The sequence below is a fragment of the Notamacropus eugenii genome, chromosome 5 (genome assembly GCF_028372415.1).
Source record: "Notamacropus eugenii isolate mMacEug1 chromosome 5, mMacEug1.pri_v2, whole genome shotgun sequence".
Taxonomy (NCBI): domain Eukaryota; kingdom Metazoa; phylum Chordata; class Mammalia; order Diprotodontia; family Macropodidae; genus Notamacropus; species Notamacropus eugenii.
The window spans coordinates 274,779,115-274,795,014 of NC_092876.1; the positions used below are offsets into that span (position 1 = coordinate 274,779,115).

The following is a 15,900-nucleotide window of genomic DNA, read 5'->3' on the forward strand; positions in this document are numbered from 1 at the left end:
GGAGATAATATGAAAATAACTAGATTAATACAGAGTAGATGGAAGGTAATCCCAGAAAGGAGCTGGGGAAACCAGGAAAGGTCTCCTGCAGAAGATGGGATTACAGCAATCTTGTAGGAAGCCAGGTAGTTTATTTGCCATTATAATACATACCTAATACGATTACATTCACTTCCTTGGTTCTCACTGGTTTGCTATAATATAAGCATTTGTACACGCCTTCATCCTGAAGAGTTACATTCCTTATGCTGATGGTGAGTTGTTCATTGGAATGTTGTAGCAGTTGGTATTTTCGGTTTTTTAAAGCTGCAGAAGGAAAAGAACAATTGTATAGGAAAAATGTGACTATAGGATGACCCTAAACAGCTTAGTGAATGATTAAATCCAAGAAGAGGGGTTTTTGGTGAGGGTTTTACACACACACACACACACACACACACACACACACACACACACACACACACACACACACACTTTAAAGGACCAAATGTAATTTCTTTCGTTTAGCTATTTTTAGATGCTAGTGTTAATAGCTGAGTTTTACACTACAGAATAAAGTTGTTTCTGGATTGGTAAATTGTTATTTTTAGCTGAGATCTAAAATGATTCTGTGAATAGATTGGTAAGAAAACCGACATAAGGATTCTGTTTTGGACATGAGTTAGAGAAGAAAGTTGTAAATTTGTGTTTGATTATATGTGACTAGACTATATTATAATATATTCCCTCCTATGATTTATTTCTTTGAATCTGATTCAGTATAAACTGTATCATTATAATAGAGACGACTAGTGGAAGGAAGAGCTCCCCTAGATTCCAATGTCTTATCCATGTGCTTTTTGTCATCAATACTGAACAGTTTCTAAAGGATTTAGACAATACTTCAGCATTCAGTAAAGAAGCAACACCTCTGACAGTGGCAACCAAATGCAAGTGTTTGAGCCAATGTGCCTGCTTGATTGGCACCACAATCTCAGGCCAGGAAGTTACAGTTTATCTCAGATGTGAATTGAAATGAGAGAATTAGGTCACTTTGAGGTACATGGAGGAGGAGGAAGGAGGGACAAAAGCTTCTGAAATGTTTTGATGTGTTTTTCAATTGGAACAATTATAAAATAGAACAAAGAGAAGATTGTCAAGAAGATATTGACAAGAAGTTGGGATTTCACCCCCAAAATTCATTCTACCCCTGGCCTTCTCACTTTTCTGATTGGTCAGTTCCTCACAGAACCTCCATTTTAAGTCATTTCTCCTGGCCAGGCAAGTTCACTCCTTTATTCCTCTCTGGGCTCTGCTCTGGATGGCCAGTCTTTCTCCATTATGTCCCTGAAGGGTATCTTCTCTCTCTCCTTCCACTTTTCAGTTTCCTTTGATGTATTGTTTTCCCCTATTATAAAATAAACTCCTGGAGGACAGATTGCCTTTCTTTTTGTTTGTACCTGGCCAATAGCATGCTCTTAATAAATGATCATTGACTGACTGAGTGACTTCAAATAAGAGGACTCAGGCTCAAACCATAGCTTTGCTGACGTGTTAGATTCTAATGAGGCAAAGAGGCAGTTGAAAAAATTCTGTAAAGATTCCAAAAGACTGAGGACAGAAAATGCTGTCCACACGCAGAGAAAGAACTATGGAGTGTGAATGCTGATTGAAGCATACTGTTTTCACTTTTTTCTCTTTTTTTGGTGGCTTTTTCCTTTTGCTCTATTTCTTCTTTCACAACATGACTAATGTGGAAATATGTTCCCATGACTGCACATATATAGCAATCATATCAGATTGCTTGTCCTTTTGGGGAGGGGGGATGAGAGGGAGGAAAGGAGTAAAATTTGAAACTCAAAATCTAATGAAAATGAATGTTGAAAACTATCTTTACATGTAATTGGAAAAAATAAAATACTATTAAAAATCTGTAAAGATAAGGCAAACATAAAAAATTAAGGGAAGGAGACCATGCCCCCTTTCTCTTTCCTCTAATGTTTTAGTCTGGCTATTCACATTAAGCCAACCTAAAATGGTTTTAATTGATCTTCATGCTATCAGCATCTGGCCACAAGTAATTGGCAGGTGATGCGAGAATCCTACAGGGCACTCAATGGATTCTCTTTCTTTTCTGCTCCAAAGATGATTCAGCCTAAGATCCTTAGGCATCAGATTCATTCCAGGATCACACATTCAAACAGAGCAGGGAGGTCACTTAGTCCAACCCCTTCAATTTACAAATGTGGAAACTGAGCCCCTATATGATTTTGCCTAAGTTCACAGAGGTAGTAAGCCTAGAGATTCCAAAGTAAAGTATTTGTTGCAGTTCTGGGAATTCTAGAGGAACACAGGACACTGTGAAATCCTTATACTGCAACTTAATTCCATGTAAGGACCTGAGTGTTTCAGAATAGATCAGTGTCCTTACAGCCGTATAGATTTTGAAGGGACTTGAGAGATGATCTTTTCCAGCCCCTCATTTTACACAGGTAAGAACTCAGATCCAGAAAGAAGTGACTTGCTCAAAAGTAGCACAGGAAAATTCCACATGCCTTGTATGCACATCCTCCTCACTACTTTTTCATAGAATCCCTCTCTTCCTCCCAGACCAAGCTCAAGCACTGCCTTCTACTCAGTGCCTTTCCTTATCCCCTGTGCTTTTATTTATCTGTGTTTATTCTATATGTACTTCTGTGTGGGGTTAGCTTCTCCTCAGTTAGAATGTAAAGTCCTTGACAGTAAGGACTATTTTTACTTGTTGCATTTGTATTTCCAGTGCCTAGCACAGTGCCTGCTACATAATACATTCTTAATAGAAGTTTGTGCATTGATTAACAGTATGGGTATTTGAATCTAGCCTCTCTAACTCCAAATCTAGCATTCTTTCCAGTGAGCCTCTGTCTCTTTCACATGTCCCAGTAGATTTATGGCCCTGGTTATGTGAAATTAATCCAGGGGAATTAACTGAAAAACACTAGTTTCCCATGGAATGAAATATGTACTGACAGGTTGTTAGTTATCTTATCTTCATAATAAACAAAACATGATAAGATAAATAAGGAACTAGTTTTGTGATATGGTTTTTACACAAGAACTTTTCTTCCAATCAGATTAGGAAAACAAAGGATCTTCTTCCTCATAGAGGTCAAAGACACACATTTCCAGGAGAAATGAAGGCCACCAAACCTTGGAGACACAATGGAGACAGCTCCTGTGGGTTTGGGAGAAATGATTATTCAATTTTCAGCATGAGCATTTGTACCTCAGAAAGAGTCAAATATAAATCGGGGGCTGATTTATATTTTTTCTGATTGTTTAGATTTAAGCAAGTGATGGATAAAATGTTAACAGTTCAGATTAAACATAAAAGCGTGTTGTGGATCCATGCATTTCCCCTCCAGAGAGCTGCTTGTTAAATATTTGCCAGCACACTTCTGCCCCAAAGTAAATCTCTTGTCTGTTATTCAACATTCAGCCAAACATTTCAAGTTGCAGAAGGTCAGAAAGTGAAAGCTGGTAGTAATAAAAATGAACTTTATAAGCTGGGCCCCTTCATAAATCTTTCTGGTGGGGTTTCCATTTCAAACTTCCTGTTAGTAATAGGAACACAGGTTAGTATACAGAGAGCCACTGAGGGGGATGATTCAGATGTTACCATAGAAAGGGTAGAAAAGCCCACCCTTTCAATGACTCACTCACTGTTTCTTTACCCACTGGCTTATTCTTCATTAGTGGAAAATCCTTTAAGTCAAAATTTCTATATATTTTTTCACCTTGCATACTTACCAGGATGCTTGTTAAAAAAAATGGTAAACCCGGAGGGGGATAACCATTGAAGGGATGATGCCTCAGCTTGAGAAATGACACATTTTAGAATGAGCATCTGGCCCTCCTCCACTATGAGAGTTTCTGTGTGATTAGTCAAAGAAGCCTCTGTAAAATAATAATGATTATGGTGATGATTAATTATAATGCAGCTGCTGCTGATAATGTTTGGGAAGATGAGTCTGCTTTTCCCAGGGTTGTTCCAAATGTTATTTGGGAATCAGATATCAGTATTGTACGTTGCAAAAGAGCAATGGATCTGAAGTCAGCAAGCCCTGGATTTGAATCTTGCTTCAGTCATTACTAGCTGTGTGATGGCAGACAATTCAGCTGACCTCTCTGGGCTTCAGTTTCCTTATCTATAATAAGAAGGGGTCGGACTCAATGACCTCTGGGGTCCCTTTGACCTTGAAATCAATTACTTTTTGATCCTATGACCTCTATTATCCCTTTTAAGCTCTAAATCTATTTTGCCTTTGATTTCATTTAACTGAGTAAGATCTTGTATGTGGACTTACCCTTTAGCAATAGAGTTTATCATTCAACCTATTAATTCAATCAAAAGTTATGTATTTACTGTGTTCAAGTTGCTATGCTAGGCACTCGTGGATATGAAGATGAAACAGAAAACTACCCTCAAGGAGATGACACTGTTGTATGGGGATAAGGCACATGTAATTAAAAGGCTGTATTACAACTTGGAATGTGATACATGAGGGGATCCCTCTAGCTGGGTGGTTCAACATTAATAATAATCACTAACATTGATGTAGCACTTTAAGGTTTGCCAAGTGCTTTACGAGTATTATCTCATTTGATCCACACAACTCCAAAAGGTGGGTGCTATTATCCTCACTTGACAGGTGAGGAACCTGATGTAGGCAGAGGTTAGAGAACAGGGTCACACAGCTAGTAAGGGTCTGAAGTCAAATGTGACCTCAGACCTTCCTGATTCTGAGCCTAAATGGGGCCACCTGGCTGGTCTTTCATTATCATTATTATTATTCATTCTATAATTATTCATTAACTCAATGAACATTTATTAAGTATTAACTGTATGTCTGCTATGTATCTAGCACTATACTAGACATCTTAGGAGACAAAGAGGCATGAGAGTATTTTATTTCTCTCCCCCATGAGTTTACTATCAGGTTTCTATTGCAAAACTAATTATGATACAAGGCAGCTTATGGTAAGTACCATAGTATAGTGCTATCGAAATTTGGAGGAGGGAGTTATTAGGGAAACTTTTGTGGAAGAGATGTGTTTTCAATTAGTCCTTAAAAAGGGATAGGATTTCAATAGGAGGAGAAGGTTATTCCAGAAGAAGGAAACTCATGAGCAGAGAAGGAGTGTGGAAGGAGAGGAATAAACAAAAAATGGAATTCAAGTCCAGAGTCTCACCCCCATCAATGATGTGACCACAGGCAAGTCATTGAATCTCTCTGAGGCTCAAGATCCCTTACCCCATAGGACTGTAGTAAAGAAAAAGCTTCATAAACCTTCAAGTGCCACAGGAATATGAGTTATTGTTATTATGGTTAACTATGGGAAAGTGTGGGGAATGATATTCTCTCTTTTCATTTTTGCTGCTCAGAATTCTCTTTTTTTTCAAAGCTCAGCTCAAGGTACTGCTTCCCGAGCGAAACTTTCTTTGACTCTCTGGTTTTCAGTGTTCCCTTCTTACTCACATCACCTTATATTTATTTAGCTGTGTATCTTCATATTTCCCCACTGAATGTAAGCTCCTTGAGGGAAGAAATGCTTTCATTTTTGCCTTTTTTCTCCCAGTGCCTAGTATAGGTACTTAATAAACACCCATGGAATCAAATCCACCTAGCTAATTGGGATTTTGTTTAGCTTGTGGATTTTTGTATGCACTGCATACAGTTGAAACTTAATAAAAGTTTCTTGAATTTGAAGAGCAGACTACAATCACTCTGGATTATCAGTGTTTAAATCAATTCCATGACCTAGAAATGCACTGACTTAATTCTCGGAGTCCCTAAAGCCCTATATTTTCCCAGTGCTTGATATGTATTGCTGAGAAACAGGAAGGGATGAATAAATTCTCTTCTTGTCCATTTTTGAAAAAGTTTATGATGAAGCCATAAAAATCAGAATATACACTAGTCAGAATTTATAATCCCATGGCATTTGGATCCCATATGAAAATGTTGTTCAGCCTCCTTGAACAAACCTACTTTTAAGGAATTATGAACAGTAATGAATGTGCAAGAGCTACAAAAATCAGCAGTTAAGAGAATTTATTTTTTAGTCAATTTCTTTTTTGGTATATATGTGGGGTCTGGGAGAATCTTATAGATGCCAATGGCAAATAGTTTATTTATTGTATTCCAGGGATGACAATTCTAAGGAAACTAGGTCCTAGACACGAGTAAAAAATCATGTCACATAATGAAAGCTAGAAGTTAAGTTGGGGCCAAGTCACTCAATCTCCTAGACCTCTCTCCTCATCTGTAAAAACAGGACTTCTATATGTCCTCATCTACCTCACAGGGCTGTTTTGAGGATCAGATTAGATATTCTATGTGAAAGTATATTGCAAATGGCAAAACTGAGGTGATATGAAAGTACTGTGCAAATGCTTAATCCTGTTGTAAGGTATCACTTATTATAATTTCATTACCTCTAGTAACTGAACAAAAAGAACCCTGAAGCTAACTCTTCTAATGGTTCTCCAAATCTCATCTAATCACATTTCACCTAAGACCCAGATCTCACAGTTAGCCCATCCCTTTCAAATAGCTTCAATCTATCCTTGCCTCTCTGGGTTTCTTTTCTTTTACCTTAAAATATCCATGTCTAGTCTGTCTTTAAAAACAAAGACCTTTGATTAACTTGCTGTCCCTTCAAGCTTTTGTCTGGTTCCTTCTTTCCTTTTGTGGCCCAATTTCAATTGCCTACTCCTACTAGCGACATTTTCTTTATGCTCATTTTCTTCTTAATAATTACAGATCCTATCATAGATTTAGAACTGCCTGGGATTTCAGAGGTAATATATTCCATTTTACAGATGACATGAAGGCCAGGAAAGGTAAAATGAGAGGAGTAAGGTCACAGAAGTGGGAAATAGAGACAGAATTTGAACTCAGATCCTCCTACTCTAAACCCAATTTTCGACAGTACTCTTCTTTCTATAGTACTTTATAAACGTAAAAAAGATTTCCATATGTGATTTCCTTTGATCTCCACAACCCTATAAGGTAAAGTACTCCTGGTGTCATTACTGGCCATTTATAGGTATGGAAGTTTAGTCTCAGTGAGACTGTGACTTTCTCATGACCACATAGCTGGTAAATTTTAGAAGTGTGATTTGAGCTCCTGAGTCTGGGCCCAGTGCTATAGCTATTAAACCACACTTCCTGTCTGCAAACAGACTGAAATACCAATTACCTTGCTTACACTTTCCTCTGGAAGGTTAATCATGACTTCCTTCTAATTAAATCTAAGAGCCTCTTGCCATTCCTCATCACTTTTTAACCTCCTTTGTAGCATTTGACTTGACTCACCACTTTGTATTTCTTGGAACTTTCTTTTCCCTTGGATTTAATGGCTCTGTATTACCTTGGTTTTTCTTTGACCCCTGTATTATTTCTTTATTTTCTTTACTGGTTGTTCAGGCTAATTTTGTTCCTTGTTATGTTTCCCAAGTCTCTGTCCCTGGTCCTCTAATATTTTTTCTCTGTCCTCTCTCAAATAAACCACCCAGTCATATATGAGTTCCTTGGCCTGCTTGCTGCGACCTGTATCATGTCCCATCTCTGTGTCTTGCACAGCTGTTCTTACCCATCCCTAGAATGTACTCCTTCCTTATCTCCACTTTACTGAATCTCCTAGCTTCCTACAGAAAGTCTATTCTGATTCCCTACCCTACCCCATGATCCCTAGTGCCCCCATTTAATTTTAATATATTTTGTGTTTATTTTTCCTATGTTTCCCCTTCATCCCACCCAAACCCACCAGAATATAAGTTCCTTGAAGAAAGGGACCATCTCATTTTTGTATTCTCAGTGCCTGGCACATAGTAGGCTCTTAATAAATGTTTACTGAATGAAGGAATATTCTGGTATTATTTTTGAATCCTCAGAACTTTGGATATAGTAGATGTTTAACAAATGTTTGTAGAACTTAATGGAATCAACTCTTAATGGAATCAACTCTTCACATAAGTCAACAAGCATTTCTTAATTGTTAGGTAGTGTTGCTAAGTCTGGGAATACCAAAAAGGACAACTTCCTTCCCTCCTCCCCCAATCCTCACAGTCCATGTTCTCCAGTCACTTAATCAAGTGGTATTTCTTAAGCACTTGCTATATACCAGTGCTAAATACCCAAGGAGAGTACCTTCTAATGGGGGTAGACAGCTAAATGTAAATATCTTAGTACATACTAAGTGTTGCCATTGTGTTCAGTTCTTTCTGACATGACTCCTTATGGGATTTTCCTGGCAAAGATACTGAAGTAGTTTGCCATTTACTCCTCCAGTTCATTTTACAGATGAGGAAACTGAGGTAAACAAGGTTAAGTGACTTGCCCAGGGTCACCCAGCTACTAATTGTCTCAAGGCAGATTTGAACTAAGGAAAAGGAGACTTCCTGATTCTGGGACCAGTGCTCCATTCACTGCATCACCTAGTCACCTACATAATTCAGAGTATATGAAAGTCCTCTGAAAAGTCTATGACCTCCGTAAGAAACTATCTTCTCTTTCCAGATTTTCTATTTCTTTCATTTTTGACTCTATCCTTTCCATTGACCAGTTACTAAATTTGATTGGATCATCCTTCTAAATGTGTTTTACCTTGGCGTTTTCCTGTTTCTGCTGCCCACACCTTCATCCATAGAGTCATAGAACAGCAGAGCTACATGACATCAGAGAACACACCATGATTTTATGGATGAGGAAACTATAGTCCAGAAGGGTTAAATGATGTACAATCAGTCCACACTGGTCCTTTAAATTGTTCAATCTCAAGTTATCACCCAAAAGTAGAAGTTTACAATAAGACCATATATTTTAAGTGTATTTCTATAGTTTTTAGTTACTCTGTTTAATAGGTTCTGAGATATTCAAAGAATGCTGAATGATAGGGCTATTTCAACTTCCGTTGTAAAGATAGTATTCTAATTCTCAAAACTTAGGAGAGGTGGCAGAGAGAGAGAATGAAGGGTCCAGATTTGAAGTCCTGCCTTTGAGACACAAAAGCTGTGTGAACTAGTGCAAGTGAGTTAAATTAATGCCCCAGGCAACTCTTTATGACTATAATGTGCTCAGCTGCATGGGTGGAGAAATTTCCCTAACAGGAATTCCTTATACCTAACAGGAATCACAAGCTGGGATAAAAAATAAGTAGAGATAATAAAGAAGAAAAATATATAATTTAATAAAGGCTGCTAGGTTGTTCACTTTTTAATTATAAAGAATACCTAACTATATAAATCAGTTTAGACTCAATGAATTTATGGTAGAGAAACTGATAACTTAGTTCCCACATATTCAGGATCAGGTGACCTATTCCAGTAAATGTGCTCTGCTATTACTTTCATTTTGACTTAGGATCTTTACAGAATTTGTGCTTCATCTCCTTTTTCAGCTAGATCTATATGCTCATTTAATAAAAGTTGTTGTTGTTTCTTTATGTCCAATCTTCTTGATTCCATCTGGGATTTTCTGGGCAAAGATACTAGAGTGGTTTGCTATTTCCTTCTCCAACTCATTTTACAAATGAAGAAATTGAGGCAAATAGGGTTAAATGACTTGCCCAGGGTCACACAGTCAGTAAGTGTTTGAGGCCAGATTTAAATTCAGGAAGAGGAGTCCAGATTCCCAGCCACTGTGTTCTATCCATTGTGCCACCTAGCTGCCCCTTAATAAAAGTAACCCACATTTATAAAGTACTTTAACATAGGTACACAACAACCCTGTGAGGCAGATAATTCAGCTCTTGCTATCTCCACTTTATACACAAGAAGCACATTACTTCATTCCTTTATCACTATAAAAGCCTCCTAGATGGTCTTCCTGATCTCTGCATCTTCAAAGGCCATTTTCATCTGTCAATGTCCCTCCTTGGGAACCTAGAGTCTTCTATGGTCCATTGCACCAGGTTCAAATCTCTCAGTGTAGCATTCAAGGATTTCAATAATGAGGCTCACCCTGGTAATGCAGTCATATCTTTCACTACTCTCCCAAACTTATTCTGTAATCTAACCAAACTAGATTCCTTACTGTCCTTGGAACTCAGATTTTTTGCCTATGCTATCCCCTTTGCCTGGGATACCCTTATTTCTTTCTGCTTAGTTAAATCCTTTTTATTCTTTAAGGCTCAGCTACAGTTCTATATCTACAAGGAAATGTTCTCTAAATGCTCCACTTTATCCCAATCTCTTTCTTCCCTGAACTCCCATAATCAGGACCAACTTTAAAAGTATCTTCCAATGCGATATAATAATAATTAATAATAATAATAACTAGGGCTTACATAGCACTTAACTATATGTCAACCACTGTGCTTGATTGTCTGTCTATGTTTGTCCTTCGTTTTCAAAGAAGACCATGACATGAAAGAAATGATGACATGACTTGCACTTGCCTTTGTTTGGAGTGAGGGAGGACTGTGCAAGGTTACCAGCCTCACTTTCCCCTCCTGAACCATCTGGATCCAGTGACCAGATATTCATCAGGATGAGTGGAGAAGGCCCAGGATGCCATGGGAGGCTTTGGTCTATTCAGGTACTCAGAGTGAGGTAATGCCCATTTAGTGCATAGGCCTCTTTAAGAAGTAATCAGGGAATGGCCACTTTAATGAGCAAAGGAAAAGAACAAGTAAATCAAGCTGGGAGGGAAAGAGCCACAGTTACTATTAATAATCACTCTGAAGCCAGGAGGGTCCTCAAAAAGAGGCATTAAGTAGAGTTTGGGCAGGGACCTATTGTTGTGTGATGCATGAGCCTCAGAGTTCACTGGGTTTAAGCTTTTGGGAAAGACAAAAAAGAAAGAAGGAAGGGAGGTAGGGAGGGATGCAGGGAGGAAGGAAGGAAGGAAGGAAGGAAGGAAGGAAGGAAGGAAGGAAGGAAGGAAAGAAGGAAGGAAAGAAGGAAGGAAGGAAAGAAGGAAGGAAGGAAGGAATCTGGCCTGTAAACTCCAAGTCACCTGGGTGTTCTCTGGCCATCCAAATTTACCTTCCTTTGGAGAGGAGAAGGAGGGGGGATGGGGGCGGGGAACAGAAGAGATCAGATGAGCTGAGTTACCCAGCTAGCTAAATAGTTTAAGAAAATATCCTTTGAGATGATGTAGCTGATGTGAATGGGGGTGCATTATAAAGGCTCTACCCAATACCTTCTCTATAACGCCATTGATGATTCTTAAAATTTCCTTATTAGATGCTTTCCTTTGAGTTTAAGAATCCTTCTTTGTCAAATTCAAGTATCCCCAGGATGGGTAACATACTACTAATAATAAGAGCTAACATCTACATAGCCCTTTAAGGTTTGCAAGATGCTTTACAAATATTATCTCACTTGATCCTCATAATAGCCCTGGGAGGTAAGCACGATTATTATCTCCATTTTACAAGACCACTTAGCTACTTACTGTTAGCATTAGTGAAAACTAATTCATTGGATTCTTTCCACCAATAGCCCACTGACAGAGAATTTGGATTGAAGAGAGCACAAAGGGTACCAGGAAACTCTGGTCTTGAGAATTAGGATAAAAGAAACATGTTACTTCACAATTTTCCCTGCAGTCAACTTCATTTTTTCAGTCAGTACCACATATTTTCTCTCTTAACTATACACTATCCAGTTTCATTTAGGAAACCACAAATTAACATCTATGTTGTATTCTAGGGTAACTAGGTAGTACAGTGGATAGAGCACTGGGCCTGGAGTCAGAAAGACATGAACTAAAATCTGGTCTCAGACACTGGCTGTGCAACTCTGAGAAAGATACTTAACCTTCAGTTTTCTCACCTGTAAAATGATCTGGAGAAGGAAATGCAAACCACTTCAGTATCTTTGCTAAGAAAGTCCCAAATGGGGTCACAAAGAGTCAAATACACTGGACAACAACAAATGTATCATATTTTTGTTTATTTTGTTAAATAATTCTCAATTACATTTTAATCTAGTTCTTCTACTAAAGACTTTTGTGGGAGCAAGTCTTATACCTCTGAGGGCACTGAGTAGAAATGACTTAGTACTCAGGATCACACAGCCATCAGAGGTGGGACCTGAACCCAAGTCTTCTTGGTTCCAAGGCTGGCTCTCCAGCAGCTACACCTCACTGCCTCTCATTGTATAAAATACTTATAGAGGACAAGTGGATTAAAGAAATACAAACAGCAAGTTTGTCCTTGAATTTTTCTTGTTATTCAGTAGTGTCCAACTCTTCATGGCCCCATGGACCATACTGTCCATGGGGTTTTCTTGGCAAAGATACTGGAGTGGTTCGCCATTTCCTTCTCCAGTGGATCAGGGCATACAGAGGTTCAGTGACTTGTCCAGGGTCACATAGCTAGTAAATGTCGGAGGCCAGATTTGAACTCAGGTTTTTCTCACTTGAGACCCGGCATGATCTGGAATTGTTTTTTCCAATATTAGTGCTGGATTTCAGTCCCAGAATAATATTTATTCACATTCTCTTCTATTCCTTCTGTGACCAATAGTATATATTGGTAAGACAGTGAATTGACTGGGTATAGTGTTACTGACTGTGGCCTGAGAACATCTTGACATGCAGAGTAAAATAAGTGAAATAAGCTAAAGCAAGAGAACATTGCATTACAGTAACAGCAATATTGCTCAAAGACTAAACTATTCTGAATAATGTGAATACTCAAATCAACTGTGAAGGACTTATAAAGGAAAATTCTATTCTCCTCCAGAGAGGAGACAGATATCTATATCTATCTGTCTTTCCATCTAATGCTCACCTTCTCTAATGTGGGGTTGGGAGGGAGGGAGATAGCTCAGAACTCAAAATGAACAAAACTATTTAAAAAAAAAAGAACATCCTGACTTATATGGAAAAGAAAGCCATGGCCTGGAGTCAATGAACTCTATACTCTAACTAGTGGAACTAATTGGTACTGACCCCATGACCATCATATAACACAGCCATAGGATGGCTCTGAGAAAAAGCATGAAGCAAAGTCACAGACAATACCTGTTCCCAACAAACAGCAACCACAATCACTCAGTGAGAGGTATACATATTAAAACCAGTATAGTTGCTAATGTCTATTTTAACATTTTCAAAGAATTCTAGAGTTGAAAGATGTAATCCCCACCTTTTATAAATCAGTATAGCAGACCATGTATGAACTCAAACACTATTCCCTCACCTGAACAGCCCAATGATATTGGATTGGAAATAGCAAGTTCCAGAGCAGAGTAAAAATATCCTACAGTGGTTCAGTAGTCTTTAAATGGTAGGGCTCATGTTTAAACAAAGAAGAAGACTTTGAAAATTAAGTCTCACAATTCTGTTTTGATATATGAAGTAATTGTAGCCATAACAATAGATTGCATTCACAGTACTTTAAGGTTTGAAAAGCATTTTACAGATATTATCTCATTTGATCTTTATAGCAAATGTGGGTAGTAGGTACTCTTATTATCTTTATTTTTACAGATGAAGAAACCAAGGCAGACGAAGGTCAAATGATTTGCCCAGAGTTATACAGCTAGCATCTAAGGCAGAATTGGAACTCAGGTATTATTAATTTCAGGTCTAGCCTTCTATTCACTCTGCCACCTATTTGCCTCAATTGATCAATAACAAATAAGAATTTACTGTACTTGCTGTATGCCAGGAATTGGGCTAAGCACTGGGAATACTGAATTAAGACACTGATGTCAGCAGAGATCATAGCATCATGTCTGGAAAAAACCTTGACAGTTCAATTAGTCCATCTCCTTGCCTGTGAGCAGTACTTGTACTAAAATTAGTTTATTCCTGAAAAATAATCATTTTTTAAAAACCCAAACCTCATAATCCTTGTGGTAATTCACCACAAAGATCAAATATGAAAACAGAGGGAAGTTAAAAAGAAAAAAATAGATTCTGTAAAATAAATGTAAAGTTTCAGTTCCCTATATCATCATCAGTTCTGTTAAATATTTGTACTTAGGATAGTAGAATTTAGGGCTCTTGCTAATGGCTTGCAGATCTATATATCTAGCCCTGATCTCTCTCCTGACCTCAAGTCTCATATCTATAAGTGCCTATTAGACATCTTGAACTGGATGTCCTGTAGACATCTCAAACTAAACATGTCCAAAACTGAACTCATTCTCTTTCTTTCCAAACCTTCTCTATTTCTAAATTGCCCTGTTTCTCACTCAGGTTGACAACCTTGGTGTCATCCTTGATTCTTCACTCTCTCTCACCCCCCTCCCCCATTCAATCTGTTGTTGAGGCTTGTCAATTTTATGTCTATAAGATCTCTTAAATATGCTTTCTTTTTACCTCTGATTCTGTCACTACTGTGGTATAGACTATTATCACCTCATCCTGGGACACATTGCAATATCCTGCTGGTGGGTCTGCCTGCCACAAGTCTCTCCCCACTCAAGTTTGTCCTCCATTTAGTTATCAAAGTGATTTTCCTAAAGTGCAGGTCCAACCATGTCATTACCTACGTCCCCCCATCCCAGAATAAACTCCAGTGACTTCCTATCACTTCCAGGATTATATGTCAAATGATCTGTTTGGAGTTCAAAGCCCTTCATAACCTACTCCTTCCCACCCCACCCCCACCTTTCCCATCTTTTTACACCTTAAACACATCCATACTCTTTGATCAAGAGACATTGACCTTCTTATAATTCCTCAAACAAGACAGTCCATCTCCTAACCCTAAGCATTTTCACTGGCTGTCCCTCACACATGGACTTCTCTCCCTCCTCATCCCTGTCTCCTGTCTTCTCTGGTTTCCTTTAAGTCCCAGCTAAAATCCCACTTTTTATTCCCTCTTAATTCTATTGCCTTACCTCCGTTGATTATTTCTTATTTATCCTATTTGTAACCTGTTGGTATATAGTTGCTTGCATGTTATCTTACCCCTGATGAATATGTGGTCATTGGATGCAGATGACCCAGGAGGAGAAGTGAGGCTGGTGACCTTGCACAGCTCTCCCTCCCTCACAACAAAGTCAAGTGCCAGGCATGTCATCATTTCTCTGATGTCATGGTCTTCTTTGAAAATGAAGGACAAACACAGACAGACCCATTAGATTATGAGTACCTTGAGAGCAGAGACTTCTCTTTTGCCTCTCTATCCCTAGCACTTAGCACAGGGCTTGACCCATAGAGGGCACTTTATAAATGCTGATTGACTGGCTGGCATTTAATCCATTTGTATCGCCTTATGGGAACAGGGCAAATGATATCGCTTATCTTTAGAGAGTCCATAGAAATTATTTTAGTTGGCTAACAAATTAAATTATGCAACAGTATATTTCAAAAACAAGTTTGAAGGTTTTATGAATCATAGAGAGGATCCATAAAGATTGAGCATATTCCAAGACCAAAACCAACCCACTTCTGAGATATCTTCATACAGGTGTTCCCATAAAAACTGTCGACTTACTAAGCTGGAAAATCAAAGGCTTGATTAAATAGTAGACAAATAATCTCTTCTTCTAATGTTATCTCCTTACCTTGCAAGGGGAACCAAGCTAACAGGCTGAGAACTGTCCACCAAGTCATAGTGTGAAGAGTTGTCTGTGACACTATCAACTTCCTCTTAGCTCTGAAAACACAGAATAAAGAGTGGTTTCTTTTTAAGGGAAAGAGGCAGACTAACCATGACCTCATGTGGATCAAGTCCTACGTTTCCTCTCGTGGCCCCCTCGTTAGGCTGCAGCCCCCATAAACACCGTCATGTTGGAAAATTTGGGGGACTGACCTTGTGGTCTCTTCTTTTAAAGGTGTGACTGATGTGGCCATTGCAAAACTAAATGTCAATGTGTATGTGAAATATTGGTAAACTCAGTTAAATTTCTTTAAACATTCAAACTATTTGTGTTTTACTGTCAGCAATATTCTTACGTTTCTTTTTGTT

At 38.4% G+C, this 15,900-nt stretch overlaps 1 protein-coding gene across 1 annotated transcript in view; it reads right to left on the bottom strand.

Annotated features, from left to right (window-relative positions):
• The window catches only part of CRTAM (cytotoxic and regulatory T cell molecule), a 36,623-nt gene extending 21,028 nt beyond the window's left edge, over window positions 1-15,595 (bottom strand). Inside the window, exons 1-3 of the mRNA XM_072612914.1 lie at window positions 15,497-15,595; window positions 3,769-3,915; window positions 154-306 (exon numbers count right to left, since the gene is read on the bottom strand). Of these exons, the coding sequence (XP_072469015.1) occupies window positions 154-306; window positions 3,769-3,915; window positions 15,497-15,545 (349 nt within the window). The 5' untranslated portion in view covers window positions 15,546-15,595. The remainder of the gene's footprint in view (window positions 1-153; window positions 307-3,768; window positions 3,916-15,496) is intronic.
• Window positions 15,596-15,900: the final 305 nt, after the last annotated feature.